This window comes from Mustela lutreola, chromosome 9 (genome assembly GCF_030435805.1).
Source record: "Mustela lutreola isolate mMusLut2 chromosome 9, mMusLut2.pri, whole genome shotgun sequence".
Classification (NCBI taxonomy): Eukaryota; Metazoa; Chordata; class Mammalia; order Carnivora; family Mustelidae; genus Mustela; species Mustela lutreola.
Genome location: NC_081298.1, coordinates 81717017 through 81729610, shown reverse-complemented (window position 1 = coordinate 81729610; position 12594 = coordinate 81717017). Strand labels below are relative to the sequence as shown.

Here is a 12594-nt window from a genome sequence, read left to right as displayed (position 1 = left end):
ATTAACAAAAGACAGTTTGTTTCATCTTCATGATAAAATACAGCATCCCTATTAGAAGGCAAATTCATCATTCCCAAAAGTTAAATAGAATGACACTTTAAAAGTAATTCCAGCTGATTAAATTTAGGGTTCTGAAAAAAAATTTAATTCATGAATATACTCTGAATCTTTCATTTGATTTTAAAATGTATAAATGTTCATTTAACTTTGAGCCCTTGCCTCTCAGTGTTCTATTCTGAGCTAGTCAAACAAGTGGTAGCAGGCATGCTGGGCTCAATAATACTGCCTCTCATATTTAAATACTCTTTTTCACTTGGATTGCAAATTAAAGACAGTCTCCTGAACACTGACACATTTTCAATGATTGATTTTGCAAAACGTGTTGATTTTTCTTACACTGTTTTGCCTCTGTGTGTGTCAACTTTGGCCTTCTTTTCTTGCTCCTTTGCAGCATTGCTGTCTCTTTGAAGCCATTGTCTGCCTGATATGAAAAATGTACATTAAACCTCATGACTAATTACACAGACAGAAAATTCCTGATCTCAAATATAAAATGCCTACACCCAGAAACAGTAACAAAAGCTTCTGACTATGTACAAAACTCTTAATCAAACCTTTCATTCATTTGAATTAAAAGAAATTCCAATAATTTATTTTCTGTTAAAGTTGTGTTTACATTCTTTGAAAAGCAGATTTCTTATGCATGTTACATGCCTACAAATCAATCCATTTAACAACAAACAACATCCATCCATTTCCTCCATGAAAGTTTATACTTGCTGTTAGATCTGCTATTAGGAGCTTCTGGATGAATTCAATTAAGTGCTACTCAGAATTGTTTTGTTCTAGATACAAAACCGTCTTCAATACAAGGTCCATTTTTTAACTCCTGACACTATGCATTAGCAAAGTAGACTTCTTCTAATAAATCCTATAATCTATGGATTAAGCACCTGGCTCCTTATATTTTAAAAATATACTTATAAAGAAAACGAACAGATACTTCTCTCCCCGCCAAAATATACAAAATAGTGTCTCCAGATCTAAAAGTCCAGGCCTTACACACATACTGCATGTTATAGTCTATACAATATACAAAATATCATCTCCAATAACCAGTTTGTGGGCCAATTTTTCCCCCCAAAACAGACTTCTAGAGTTAATCTGACCAATCATCTTTGAAAAACTATTGGATGCAAGGCCTCACTTTGGCACTCAGAGAGAAGGCCTGAAGGAATTTACAATCTAGAATGGGGGGGTTGGCAAATACAAGAGTACATGAAGAGTACTATGAAACCTATGAAAAGAGTCCTATGAAACCACAAGTTAGGCACTGTGAAAGAACACATCAGGGAAACAAAGAGAGGAAGGCTGTGCTTGCCTCTTCCGCATGTTAGCATTTTCCTAAGGGCCACCAGCCACCATTTGTTTTCACAGACATCCGAGCACCAGACTCCCCAGCTCCCAGCCTACCAAACGTAGGTACCCCGCTCCGTTTAGCTGTGGCTTGCCTTTTTGTTAGACCAGCTCTCCTCTGCCTCTAGTTGTTGTTCTCCTTGTGCAGTTACCAGTGCAGTAAATGCAGCACATGCCATCACGCTCCTATTTTGGGAAGCCCTGCAATAACTACCAGTGCACTGATTGGCTAGTCCAACCTTGGGTATAAAATTTTAGTTGCTTGCAAATGATGTTTCCGAACTGGGAGATGTGAGGAGGAAGGGGGAAAGTAGCCATGCTCCTCCAGAAACGGCCACAATACCTAAGCGGAGTAAGTTGGAATAAGGTCTGCACATGAGCCAAAGCTTAGAATTTCATTGCCTTTGTTGGCTCGTGTCACTCCTTTAATTAATGTCACTTTCTCTGTTTTAATATCAGAGCAAGTGACAAGAGTGCTTCTGGATGAATTGTGTTTTCTGAGGACTGTATGGCACACTCTCCCGCAGTCTGACAGAGGGACGTGCCAGCTTTCCTTGGCAGTTACAACGCACCAGCTTTAGTTTTAGTAGTTTAATTTGTGGCAGTTATATGTTTTGAATACGTTGAAGTATTCACAACGGTCTCATGGAATCTGTTCCATAGATAAAGTTTACACAGTGGAAAAGAAAAAGCAATGGCGATAAGGCAATTAGGAAAAGCTTCTCTTGGCCACAGCTGGCCTTAGAGGCATTCCTGTAAATTTAAGAGCATTTAAGGGATAGGATTAAAGTGATCACAAGGAATGATGGCCCCCCCACTTTTTTTTGCCCAGTTCTGTAGTTGGTGTGAGACGATCATAAGGAATATGATATTTAGAACTCAATTTTATGCAAAATCCATTATTCAAGAAGTGAAGTTTATATACATGATAGACATGCAATGAAATAAATGTTAGAATAGAAAACTTTGTTACTTATGCATTAAGTTGATTCTAACATTTTGGTAAACTAAGTTTTTATTGATATAAAATTCAGGAGAATTTCTGCATTGAGGATAAAGGACTAAACTTTTTCCTTGGGTTTGCTGAAGATCTCTTGGTTTCAGGTCCAAGTATTCCAAAGGTTTTTTGTTTGGACTTTTTCCTTCATCTCCTTTAAACACTTGCGTGAAGCTTCATCAACTCACGGTGAAAGCTGCCACCAAGGAGTTCTTCCAAACTTTGCCTGCCCTTTCTAAATTTAGGGTTCTTTACTGCAGCAGGTTGAAGATCTGGCTTTGATTGCACCTGGCTCTGCTGGAGAATAGAAATATTCATCTCCACTGAATGCATGCTGCTTAAGTGCTGGAGGCACTTGCAGGAGAGAAACTCTCATTGGAAACTTCATTACAATACTTTCGCTTCCCTACATGAAGTAGTCATTCTCATTCACCAAAGATAGAATTGTGGCTGACACAGCCACGGGAGCTCCTGTTTGACTTTCAAAATTAATCAACCTCTAAGCTGGAGTAGAAATGGCATGTCCTTTAACCTTAAGCACAAAAAGCTCTCAACAGACTGCAGTTTTTATATCCCTGGATGAGAGTTTGGGCCCCTAATACTTAAACTTGATGCACATACTGGGTTTCTGGCATGCTTTTGCCCATACCCATCTGCTAGCCTGGCACTGTGCCCATTTAGAAGGTGTGATGCCAGTTTCAATAGGGCATAGGTGCCAATCAAAGATGGGTTTGGAGGGGCAGCATGCAGAACGCAGCAAAAGTCAGCTCTTCTGCCAGAAGATCCTCCTGTTATCAGATAATGCCAATGAAGGGCCACATGCTTCATTGCTTGGGATCACATTGCATCTGTAGATGTTTCTGGCCTTCAATGGATGTCTTTCTACAGAAGCATTTTCCTCAAGGATTACTTGATTGGAGACATTACAGCAAAGTCTAACGGACTGAAGTCCATCCTTTTCAAAGAAACAGAGGAAACCTTCAACAACTGTCTTGAAATAATTGCCAGATTTTCTGTCTTTTCTCCTAAAACACTTCTTTGTGTAGAATATTGTAGAGTATATTTGGTCCATGCATGGGAGTTATAAGGGACAAACATTCTGAAGAAGGATTAACTGCAAAACCAAGAACCTAAGAAGTACTAAAATCCATAAAGACTTCTGTATCGTTAAGTGTGAATGGTGGACAAATTTCCATCATCCCATAACTGTTCTCTAGTGGATTCTCATGCTTAGAACTTCAGAGTTTAATTTTCCTCTCCTGTATTTTATAAACATGGATATCCCTGTGTCTTAAAAGAAAGACTGTATCTACTATTTATCCCTCTTCTTCCATGTCGAAAGGAAAAAAAAAAAAAAAAACCAAAACACTTCAGAAGCAAAATCTATCCATATTTCATAAGGAAGCCAGAAGCTCTCAAAAGCAGAGGATTCTTTTATTGTGTGGCAATAGAGGTGAGCTCATTTCATGAAGAAGAAATTTCCCTATAGCAATAGGTTTCAAATTTTAAAACCTTGACCACTATAAACAGTTACAAGATAGTAACAGGTGCAGTAGAAGAAACATAATATATAAATCAATGAAGAATGCAGCAGTTTGTAAACCTTCCCTGAAGGCACAAGAGTTTGACAGTAAAAATGCTGAAAATGAAGGACCATAATATATGATAAAAAGAAGATCAGACACTTATCAAAATGAAAAAGCAAAAGCTAAGCCTTAGAAGAACTTTCTCTTTTCATACAAAGAACCCAAACTTCTGTAAATATTTAGATTTCCTGACTGATTGGCACATAAACACTCCTCTTTCTCTAAAAATTCAAAATTGATAGCCTATGGATAGCAAATACAAAACTAAAATGTCTCCTACAGACTCTTATTTCTTGTATAAAGGTCTAACAAATATATTGAATTCGTAAAATCCCAGAGATTCTCTCCTCTTGTATCTCTCTCCACACCTTCCTCTGATAACTACTTTACCATATATACTATGTTTCTACACCATGTTTCCAGTGTTCCTGTTTATTTCCTCCTTCTTTTCACCCCCCACAGTATTGTTGGCAAAATTTTCTAGTTACAATCCTAGTGCCACCATAACATTGCATTGCGTCAGAGAAGACTAACTGCTTATCCCAAAGCCTTCTCCATAAGACACTGCCAAAATAACACTTAATATAGCGACGTATAATAAAGCACTAAGCATTCCAGTAACTCCACTCTGTTGCATTATCATTGGGCTCTTCTTCTTCTTCTTCTTCTTTTTTTTTTTTTTTTAAGATTTTTATTTATTTGACAGAGAGAGACCATAAGTAGGCAGAGAGGCAAGCAGAGAGAGAGAGGGAGGAGGAAGCAGGCTCCCTGACCAGCAGAGAGCCCGATGTGAGACTGGAACCCAGGACCCTGAGATCATGACCCGAGCTGAAGGCAGAGGCTTAACCCACTGAGCCACCCAGGCAGCCCTCACTGGACTCTTCTGAACATTATTCTATGTATCTTCACAATGAATCTATTACCACAGACAAAAAAGTAAAGTAAGTAAAAACTACACATGCATAAATTATCTTTTCTATTTCTTCAAAAATAGAAGCCTGTTTTCTTACCAAAAAGTGAGTTAAACTTTGATAACTTCTAAAAATCCTACTCAGGCTACTCTGGTTCTTCACTCCCCTCAAAAAAAAAAAAAAAAAACCACCAAACATACAACAACAAAAAAAGCTTTTCTTCTAGGTTTCTAAAGTAAAATAGAGCTAAGCTGAAAACATGACCCAAGAAATGTGTGACTATCACCTAGATAATATATATACATTTATCCATGGATAAGTGATTTGATCTTAAGGCCTCACCAGAGTTTAATTTTAGTTATAATAATGTGTACTCTTTATAAAAAATAATGCTATTGATTTATGGCAAAAAAAAAAACATATATAGATTCTATCAGATGATATAATAATTGTCTGGGCTTTTCTTGAAACCAATAGTACCTCTGTAAAATTACAGGCTGGAATTAAGGGGTGACATCTGTCATTATGGAAGGGAATAAAGAAGGCTGGCTAGTGTAGGCTGAATATCCCAACCTCAGTCTCAATCTCTCAGGCAAATAACTACCGAACATCTATTCTGTGTCTGACATTCCAAAGATGCTAACTGGTCATCGCTATGCACCATGTTAAAAAACTAAAACTTCCGCAGATAAATCATTTTTGTTTTTACTCATATAAGCCTTCAAAGGAATTCAGCCTAAGTTTATTACATATAACTTTGTTTTTCTGGATTTGTTTTGACTAATTTCTGAAACCCAGTATCTTCCCTATCTGAAGTACATGAGATACAACTTAAATGAGAACTTTTTACTATGTCACCATGGCTACTATTATAAATTTTAAGGGTAAAAATATTTAGGTCAGTAAGTAAAATGTCATAGTCTTCCAATGGCATTCTCGATGTTCTTAGTTTATGACTTCGGTAGCTAAATCTATCACAATCTGTGGGAGGATAAATGGAAAATCCGTCCAGTGGGTGTCCTTGTCACCTCCTAATCCCCTGTGGCACCAGACACTGAACCTGGGATTCAGGTAATCCATGAGGATAGAATTTTCTAAATAAAAAAATAAATTATACTTAAGGGCTTACTAAGCTCCAAGTTCTTTAAAAATATTACTTCATTTAATCCTCACAATTATTACTATCTTAGTGATAAAGAATAGAAACAAAGTCTTGTGACTAGGTGGAAGTCACTCAGTTTCTTCAGTCTTACGTCAGAATTCAATCCAGATTTGCCTAACATCAAAACCCATGTCCTCATTTATACAATTCTCCCCTTTTTTTTTTGCTTGCTTCTGTGTCACACCTTGCAGTAAAGAAGAATTCAGACTCCGTTCCCTCTCCTTCCCTGGAAGTTTAGAAACTTTTTCACTTAATTGATACTAAAATGACAGCAATTTTTCCATTCCCTGAACCAGCTTCCTCCCCTGATTCTTTTCATATACAAAGAAAGAACCTTGGCTTTGTTCCTGTATTCAGACCTTTCTTTTCCCTCTTATAACTATTTCTATTAATGCTATAGGCACATTTGTCCAAGTCAAGAGCAAATAGCAAAATTCCCATCCCTTCCCCTTGACTCTCAGCTGATGACTCCTGATCTCAAAGCTAGAAGACAGCTGAACATGCACAATGAGTTAGATAAGGTGGCGAGTTTCTTCCCAGCCTCAGGCAACAAACCCTGAGGAAGTGTCTACCTAAACAGTCTATCTACAAAGAACATATGGAAAGGAGGTAGCTGCACACAAAGGTGTTGTTAAGGAAAACCTAAATTTCTTCACTTATGTACAGGAAATGATGAGAAACCTGGTAAAGTGCAAAAATATGACACAATTTCATATGCATTTGCTTAGATGGCTTTGAAAATAATCAGTAAAAACTAAGTTGAATGAACTGATTGCTGATGGTATCTCATTAAAGAGCTGCTCCTATGATTCACAAGTGCCACTCTAGATGGCACGCTGACAATAATCTGGAACATGCAGTTTTATTATATATTCTGAAGTATGGAGCCTCTACCTCAAAATAGCTAAACATTTCTTCAAATCTTTCCCCAGTGTTGTGCGCTTGCTCGCATTCCCAGGATCCAGGTTCTAACATTCAGGTAGTAGAGGGTCCAGTCTAATATATGGAGTCTTAAAAATTGTTTTTAAAACAGAGGCACCTGGGTGGCACAGTCAGTTAACCATAGGACTCTGAGATTTGGCTCAGGTCATTATCTCCGGGTCATGAGATCTAGTCCAGTGTTGAGCTCCATGCTCAGCATGGAGTCTGCTTAAGATTCTCTCTCTCTCTCTCTCTCTCTTCCCCTCTGGTTCATGCTCTCTCTCTCTCCCCTCTCTAAAATAAATAAATAAATTTTAAAATCAACATTGTTGTAAAACAAATATTATTTTGGTAGTAAGAAAAAATAAGTAAATGATACATGACATATACTTAGAATAAAAGCAGCAAAGACTTTTTTATATTTAAATAGGGACAAATAGATCACATGCCTGAGCACATTTCTTTTTTTTTCTTTTTTAAAGACTTTATTTATTTGACAGAGAGAGATCACAAGTAGGCAGAGAGGCAGGCAGAGAGAGGAGGAAGCAGGCTCGCTGCAGAGCAGAGAGCCTAACATGGGGCTCTATCCCAGGACCCTGGGATCATGACCTGAGCCCAAGGCAGAGGCTTAACCCACTGAGCCACCCAGGTGCCCCATGAGCACATTTCTTTTTCACAACAGGAACCACACAACTAGTGAATGTACGAATATGTGTATAGGCCTATACTTAATTTTTAAAATACCACTTAAATTTAAATATATATTAACATTTTATGTATTTCCATTTTTTAAAAAAGAAAAGGAATAAAAGCATTACAATCTATGCTTTTCTGTATTTCTTAGAAATCACTCAAATAATTCAATTAGAAATCTAAAAGTATAACTGATAAGCCTTGAGCTCCAAGGCTATATATAGCTCAGTGACAACAAAAATTTATTCAACTTCCTATCTCTACTTTGAGTCAAGACAGTATACCAGAGATCTTAGCTCTTTGCTATACAAGAGAACTCTCTAATTCAAAGTCTCAGTCCACACTTACTCTATGGGGAATCTACTCTCTGTGAACTTCCACATATACTTTTATGGTCTTTACCTGTACCATCTAACATGGTAGCCACTGGCTCTATGGAGCCATTGTGCTCTTGAAATGTGACTGGGTAAATCCTGGATTTTAAAGACTGTAACTAAAATAATTTCTTTTTTAAAATATTGGTAACATATTGGAATAATATTTTAGATATATTGGATTAAATAATATAAATAATTGAAATAAGTTTCATCTTTTTTTTTTCTTTTTTTTTAATGTTTCTCTTAGAAAATTTTAAATTACATAAGTGGCTTGCATAACCTTTCTCCAGAACAGTGCTGCTTATGGCACTCTCAACCTACTACTCAGAATCACAGCAATTTTCGAGGAAGTTCAGACTCGTTTGAGGAGGTAACTTTTCTCTAAGCCATACAATTTTGTGTGTGTTGGTCTCATCTTCCCAACTTGATTAGACCCTGAGATGATTAATAAGTTCTCTTTTTACTGAATTTCATTCATTTGTTCAAAATGACAATTACGGGTCACCTAGGTGGCTCAGTTGGTTAAGCAACTGCCTTCAGCTCGGGTCACGATCCTGGAGTCCCGGGAAACCTGGAGTCCCAGAGTTCCCTGCTCATCAAGGAGTCGGCTTCTCCCTCTGACCCTCTACCCTGTTCTGCTCTTTCGCTCTTTCTCTCTCTCTCTCTCTCAGGTAAATAAATAAAATCTTTTTTAGAAAATGACAATTATATCAAAAAAGGAGCTTTATCCATCATGATCCATGGAACATGTTGGTGAACTGTGGTGAAATACGCCATTCTAAACTAGGCCTCTTCTGCATAAGGATTATTTGGGGCTCAGGGTGCAAGGAGGAAGAAGTACAGGGAAAGGCTATCTCTGAACTCCCTTTATTTACGTGAAGACAGATCCTCCAAAAAAGATTCAATTGTTCTAAGTTCCCTCCAGGGAAGTTTCATCAACCAGATAAAACTACTCTTATCAAAAGAGATTAGAAATTAACACCACTCCCAGACAAGCTTTGTCACAAACTATCACATCCCCCACCTATTCTCTTAAAGGCCCATTCATCTTTCCTAAAGATCATCTGCGGTCCTTTAAGTGACCTCCATCCCCTGTCCCTTTCCCCTTTTAAGACAGTATAGAAGATCTCATATCTCACTGCTTTTGGGGGTATTCACTTTTTTTTCTCTGTGATATCCCCATGCATATAACATCAAAAATTAGAAATTTCGCGTATCTTTTTTCCTGCTGTCAGTTAATTTTATAAATCCAGCTCTCGAACGTAGGAAGAGTAGAGGGAAAGTCTTTCCTTCCCTACTGTCTGAAATGTTTAATGAGGGAGGAATCCAAGATTCCCCCAGTGGAGGTCTTTTACCAGCTTCTTAAACTCCTATAAGAACAGATGTAATGAGTTAATCCATTTAGGAGAATTTATCCTTGAGGGTAATTTTTTTTAATCACTAATATTTATCTTATTTTATTCATTAAATCCAGTCATGTAATGGAGTGTTCTGATCATTAAACTACAGTTGTAAGGTAGCCCTGAACGATCCTTTTAAATTCAGTGTAATTTAAACCTTTTTAAATGTAGTGTAAAAATATATTCAACTAGAATTCCTTACCTATACCAAAGAACACAAAAATAATTTTTTGTTTTTGTGTCTATTTTCTCATTTATGAAGGATAGCAAATAACTAGTACCATCTAGATGCACAGGAGAGAAGTTCTTTCCTTCCATACAACAGATGCCTTGAGGTATTAAGACTCAATTCTCTAGTGAAGCCTAGTTAAGAAATGACCACAACCCTCTAATACTTAAATATTAATGATAAAGATTCACAGAGTGTCTGGATTTATAAAGTGTGGTTTCTGAGCTATAAAAAGCAATGTTTCCAGGAAAAGACACACTCAAAAAACAACACTAGCATTTGTCTGGTGGACTTTGTTTAACTAGGTTCTGGAAGGACTTCCAGAAGTCATGCACAGCAAGAAGTGGGGTCAATCATGGCTTAAACCAGACATTCTGGTAAACTTTAATGATCCTCATTTACTTAATAAAATACATTTATGAATTCTATTATAATTCAAAGTTTCAATTGTCAAAATACTAAATGATCACAGTTGCAGTCACATATACAAGAATATCTGGTAACTTATATTTTACCTAAATATATCAATCCAAATCCTCCAGAGCCAATCATTTTGCCCAGCATCCATTGTTTTCCTTCCATATCATCCAGAACCTTGCCTTCTGGAAGTGGAACAGGAAGTCGATATTTCTCATTTCTTCTTGGTGGCATCACTTCTGTTGGCAGAAAGGCTGAGATAAGTAATTAAAAATAAAAACAACAAAAAGTCCAACTAAAATACATTTCTCAAAATGCATTCCACAGGGCACTTTCCCAGGTTCCTACAAACTAGGGTTATGAGTTCAGCTGGACTTGAAAAAGCCCACATACTATATTCAAATCGGAATCTCACATACGTTACAACGCTGAAATCCAAGAAAGATTGATATTAAAAAACAAACAAATCTTGTGAACTTCACTTAACATGTCCAAAATTCATTTAGGGGAGTCTATAATACCCACTAACAGTGCAGAATACATCCTAAGAGATGAGTTTACAACTCCCAATGACAAAGAGAAAATAAATTTCATATACATGCAAATACTCCTTTCATTGAGAATGTTAAGCATCAAAGATGAGGTCTTTGGTCACTTGGAGAGAATACAGTTTTGGATTAGGAAAACATGGACAACGGCAACAGTATCACCAAGCCAGCAAGCCACATCACGGACAAAGAGCAGGTACTCAGGAAATATTTGTTAAGTAAGCCCAGAATTTTCATGGATACATAACTTCTCAGAGCACAAGGCCACGGGGCAGTTTCAGGGTTAGCACACTAGTCTCTGTTTCTTTAGATCCTGTCTTTCTCTTTCTCTATACCTTGTTTCTTCCCCACCCTCACCAAACTGAAAACTGCCCCGCTTTAGAGATTAATCAATTACATGTGTACAAGGTTTGTGGATTTCACAATGAAAGACTTTTAGTTGGAAGAGAGAATTTCATAGGGAAACACACACACACGCAGCATATCTTCCTGAAACTGATCTACATGTGAAGGTAATTACAATCCTCTAAGTATTAAAAAAAAAAAAAAATTCAACTGGTGAGTGCTTTGAAGTTAATGTAAAGTTCTCGCTGTATAATCTTTTCCATTTTCTGAATGATAAAGTTTCTGTTCCTTTTAATAAGGCTTCCCTCTTTCACTGACTTTAATCCAATGTCCTGCTTTCTTTTACTTAGCATCAGTGTCTCAAGAGCAAACGAGCAAAGGAACACAGCAGAAACCTGTAACCACAGTCTCCTGCCCTCCTAACACAGCCACAAGGGAAGCAGGGTATTTACTCGGTGAACTACGCCTCAAGTAGTTTTCTGGTGGTTCCCCTTGGCCAATACTTTATACGTACTGGTGTCCAAAACGCATCTGCGAACTTAAAACCCAAAGTCTTCAAAGAACAACTCTGCAGCAGGGCATAAACACAGTTTCGGAGGGAAGTCGTGGCATCAGAACTGGAGAGCTGAAACTGCACATCCTGGGCGGGGTTCCCAGGAGCAAGCGGCGGCCCCCTCCCAAGGCCGGCCCCAGCAGGGAGCCCCTCTGCTTGGGGGTTCCTCCCAGGGCTACGATGCTAATCGCTCCACACGAGTTGCCCGGGACAAACCGGTGTCCAGAGGCCTGAACACGTGCCAGGCCCGGGCTCGGGCGGGTCGTGGCACGGGCCGGGGGCACAGTGCGGCCCACCACCCGCCTGCCCCCGACACTCGTCTCGGCGGCTCCGGCCCGAACCGCCGCGAAGCCCGCCGGCGGCGTCTGCACCCCCTTCCCGCCCCCGGCTCTCCCTGCACCGGCGGAACGCGGAACCCAACCCCCTCCCGCGCCTAAAACCTCCCGCCGGCGCTCGGGGCGAACGCGGGTTGGAGGGGGCGCCGCTTCTCGCTCCGAGTTAGGAAAAAGTGCGCGACCAACCGCGTAAGCCGGGCCTGCCTCGGCGGGGAGGCTCCGGCGCTCACTCCGACGGCAGCTCCTCCCGCGGCGCGGCGGGGCAGGCGGAGAGCGGGGCGCAAAAGGGCCGCTCGGCCCGACGCCCAGGACCGGCCCCGGGCTTCCCCTAACGCCAGGCCGCGCCAGGCGTCTCCCGCGGGCTTTGGGGGCCGGGCGGGGCCGCGGGCCTCCAATCCCGCGGGGAGGCGGGCCCCGCCCGAGCCGGCCCTCGGAAGGGCCCAGGCGGACGTCCCTGCACCCGCGCCGCCTGCGCGCGGCGAGCCCGGCGCCGTCAGGCTCCGGCCGGAGACGCAGGCCTAAGGCCCGCGAAGCTTCCGCGGGACCGCCCGGCGGCCTGGCCCGCGCGCCCGAGACGCGCAGGGGAAGAGCGAGTGGGGTCTCAGTCGGGAAATGGGGCTGTGTGATTGCCGCACACACACCCTGGCCCTCCAGAGTCTGGAGCCACCAGACCACTTCCGTGCATTTGTGTAGGAGGAGTTTAT

At 40.2% G+C, this 12594-nt stretch overlaps 1 protein-coding gene across 4 annotated transcripts in view; it reads right to left on the bottom strand.

The window, feature by feature from the left end:
- The window catches only part of VRK2 (VRK serine/threonine kinase 2), a 119392-nt gene extending 107116 nt beyond the window's left edge, over positions 1 to 12276 (bottom strand). Inside the window, exons 1-2 of one of the 4 annotated variants that reach the window (XM_059187728.1) lie at positions 12077 to 12276; positions 10208 to 10348 (exon numbers count right to left, since the gene is read on the bottom strand). In XM_059187728.1, the coding sequence (XP_059043711.1) occupies positions 10208 to 10343 (136 nt within the window). In that variant the 5' untranslated portion in view covers positions 10344 to 10348; positions 12077 to 12276. Of the gene's footprint in view, positions 1 to 10207; positions 10349 to 11516; positions 11659 to 12076 lie in introns of those variants that run through there. The other 3 variants (XM_059187724.1, XM_059187725.1, XM_059187726.1) reach the window with 3 other exon arrangements.
- Positions 12277 to 12594: the final 318 nt, after the last annotated feature.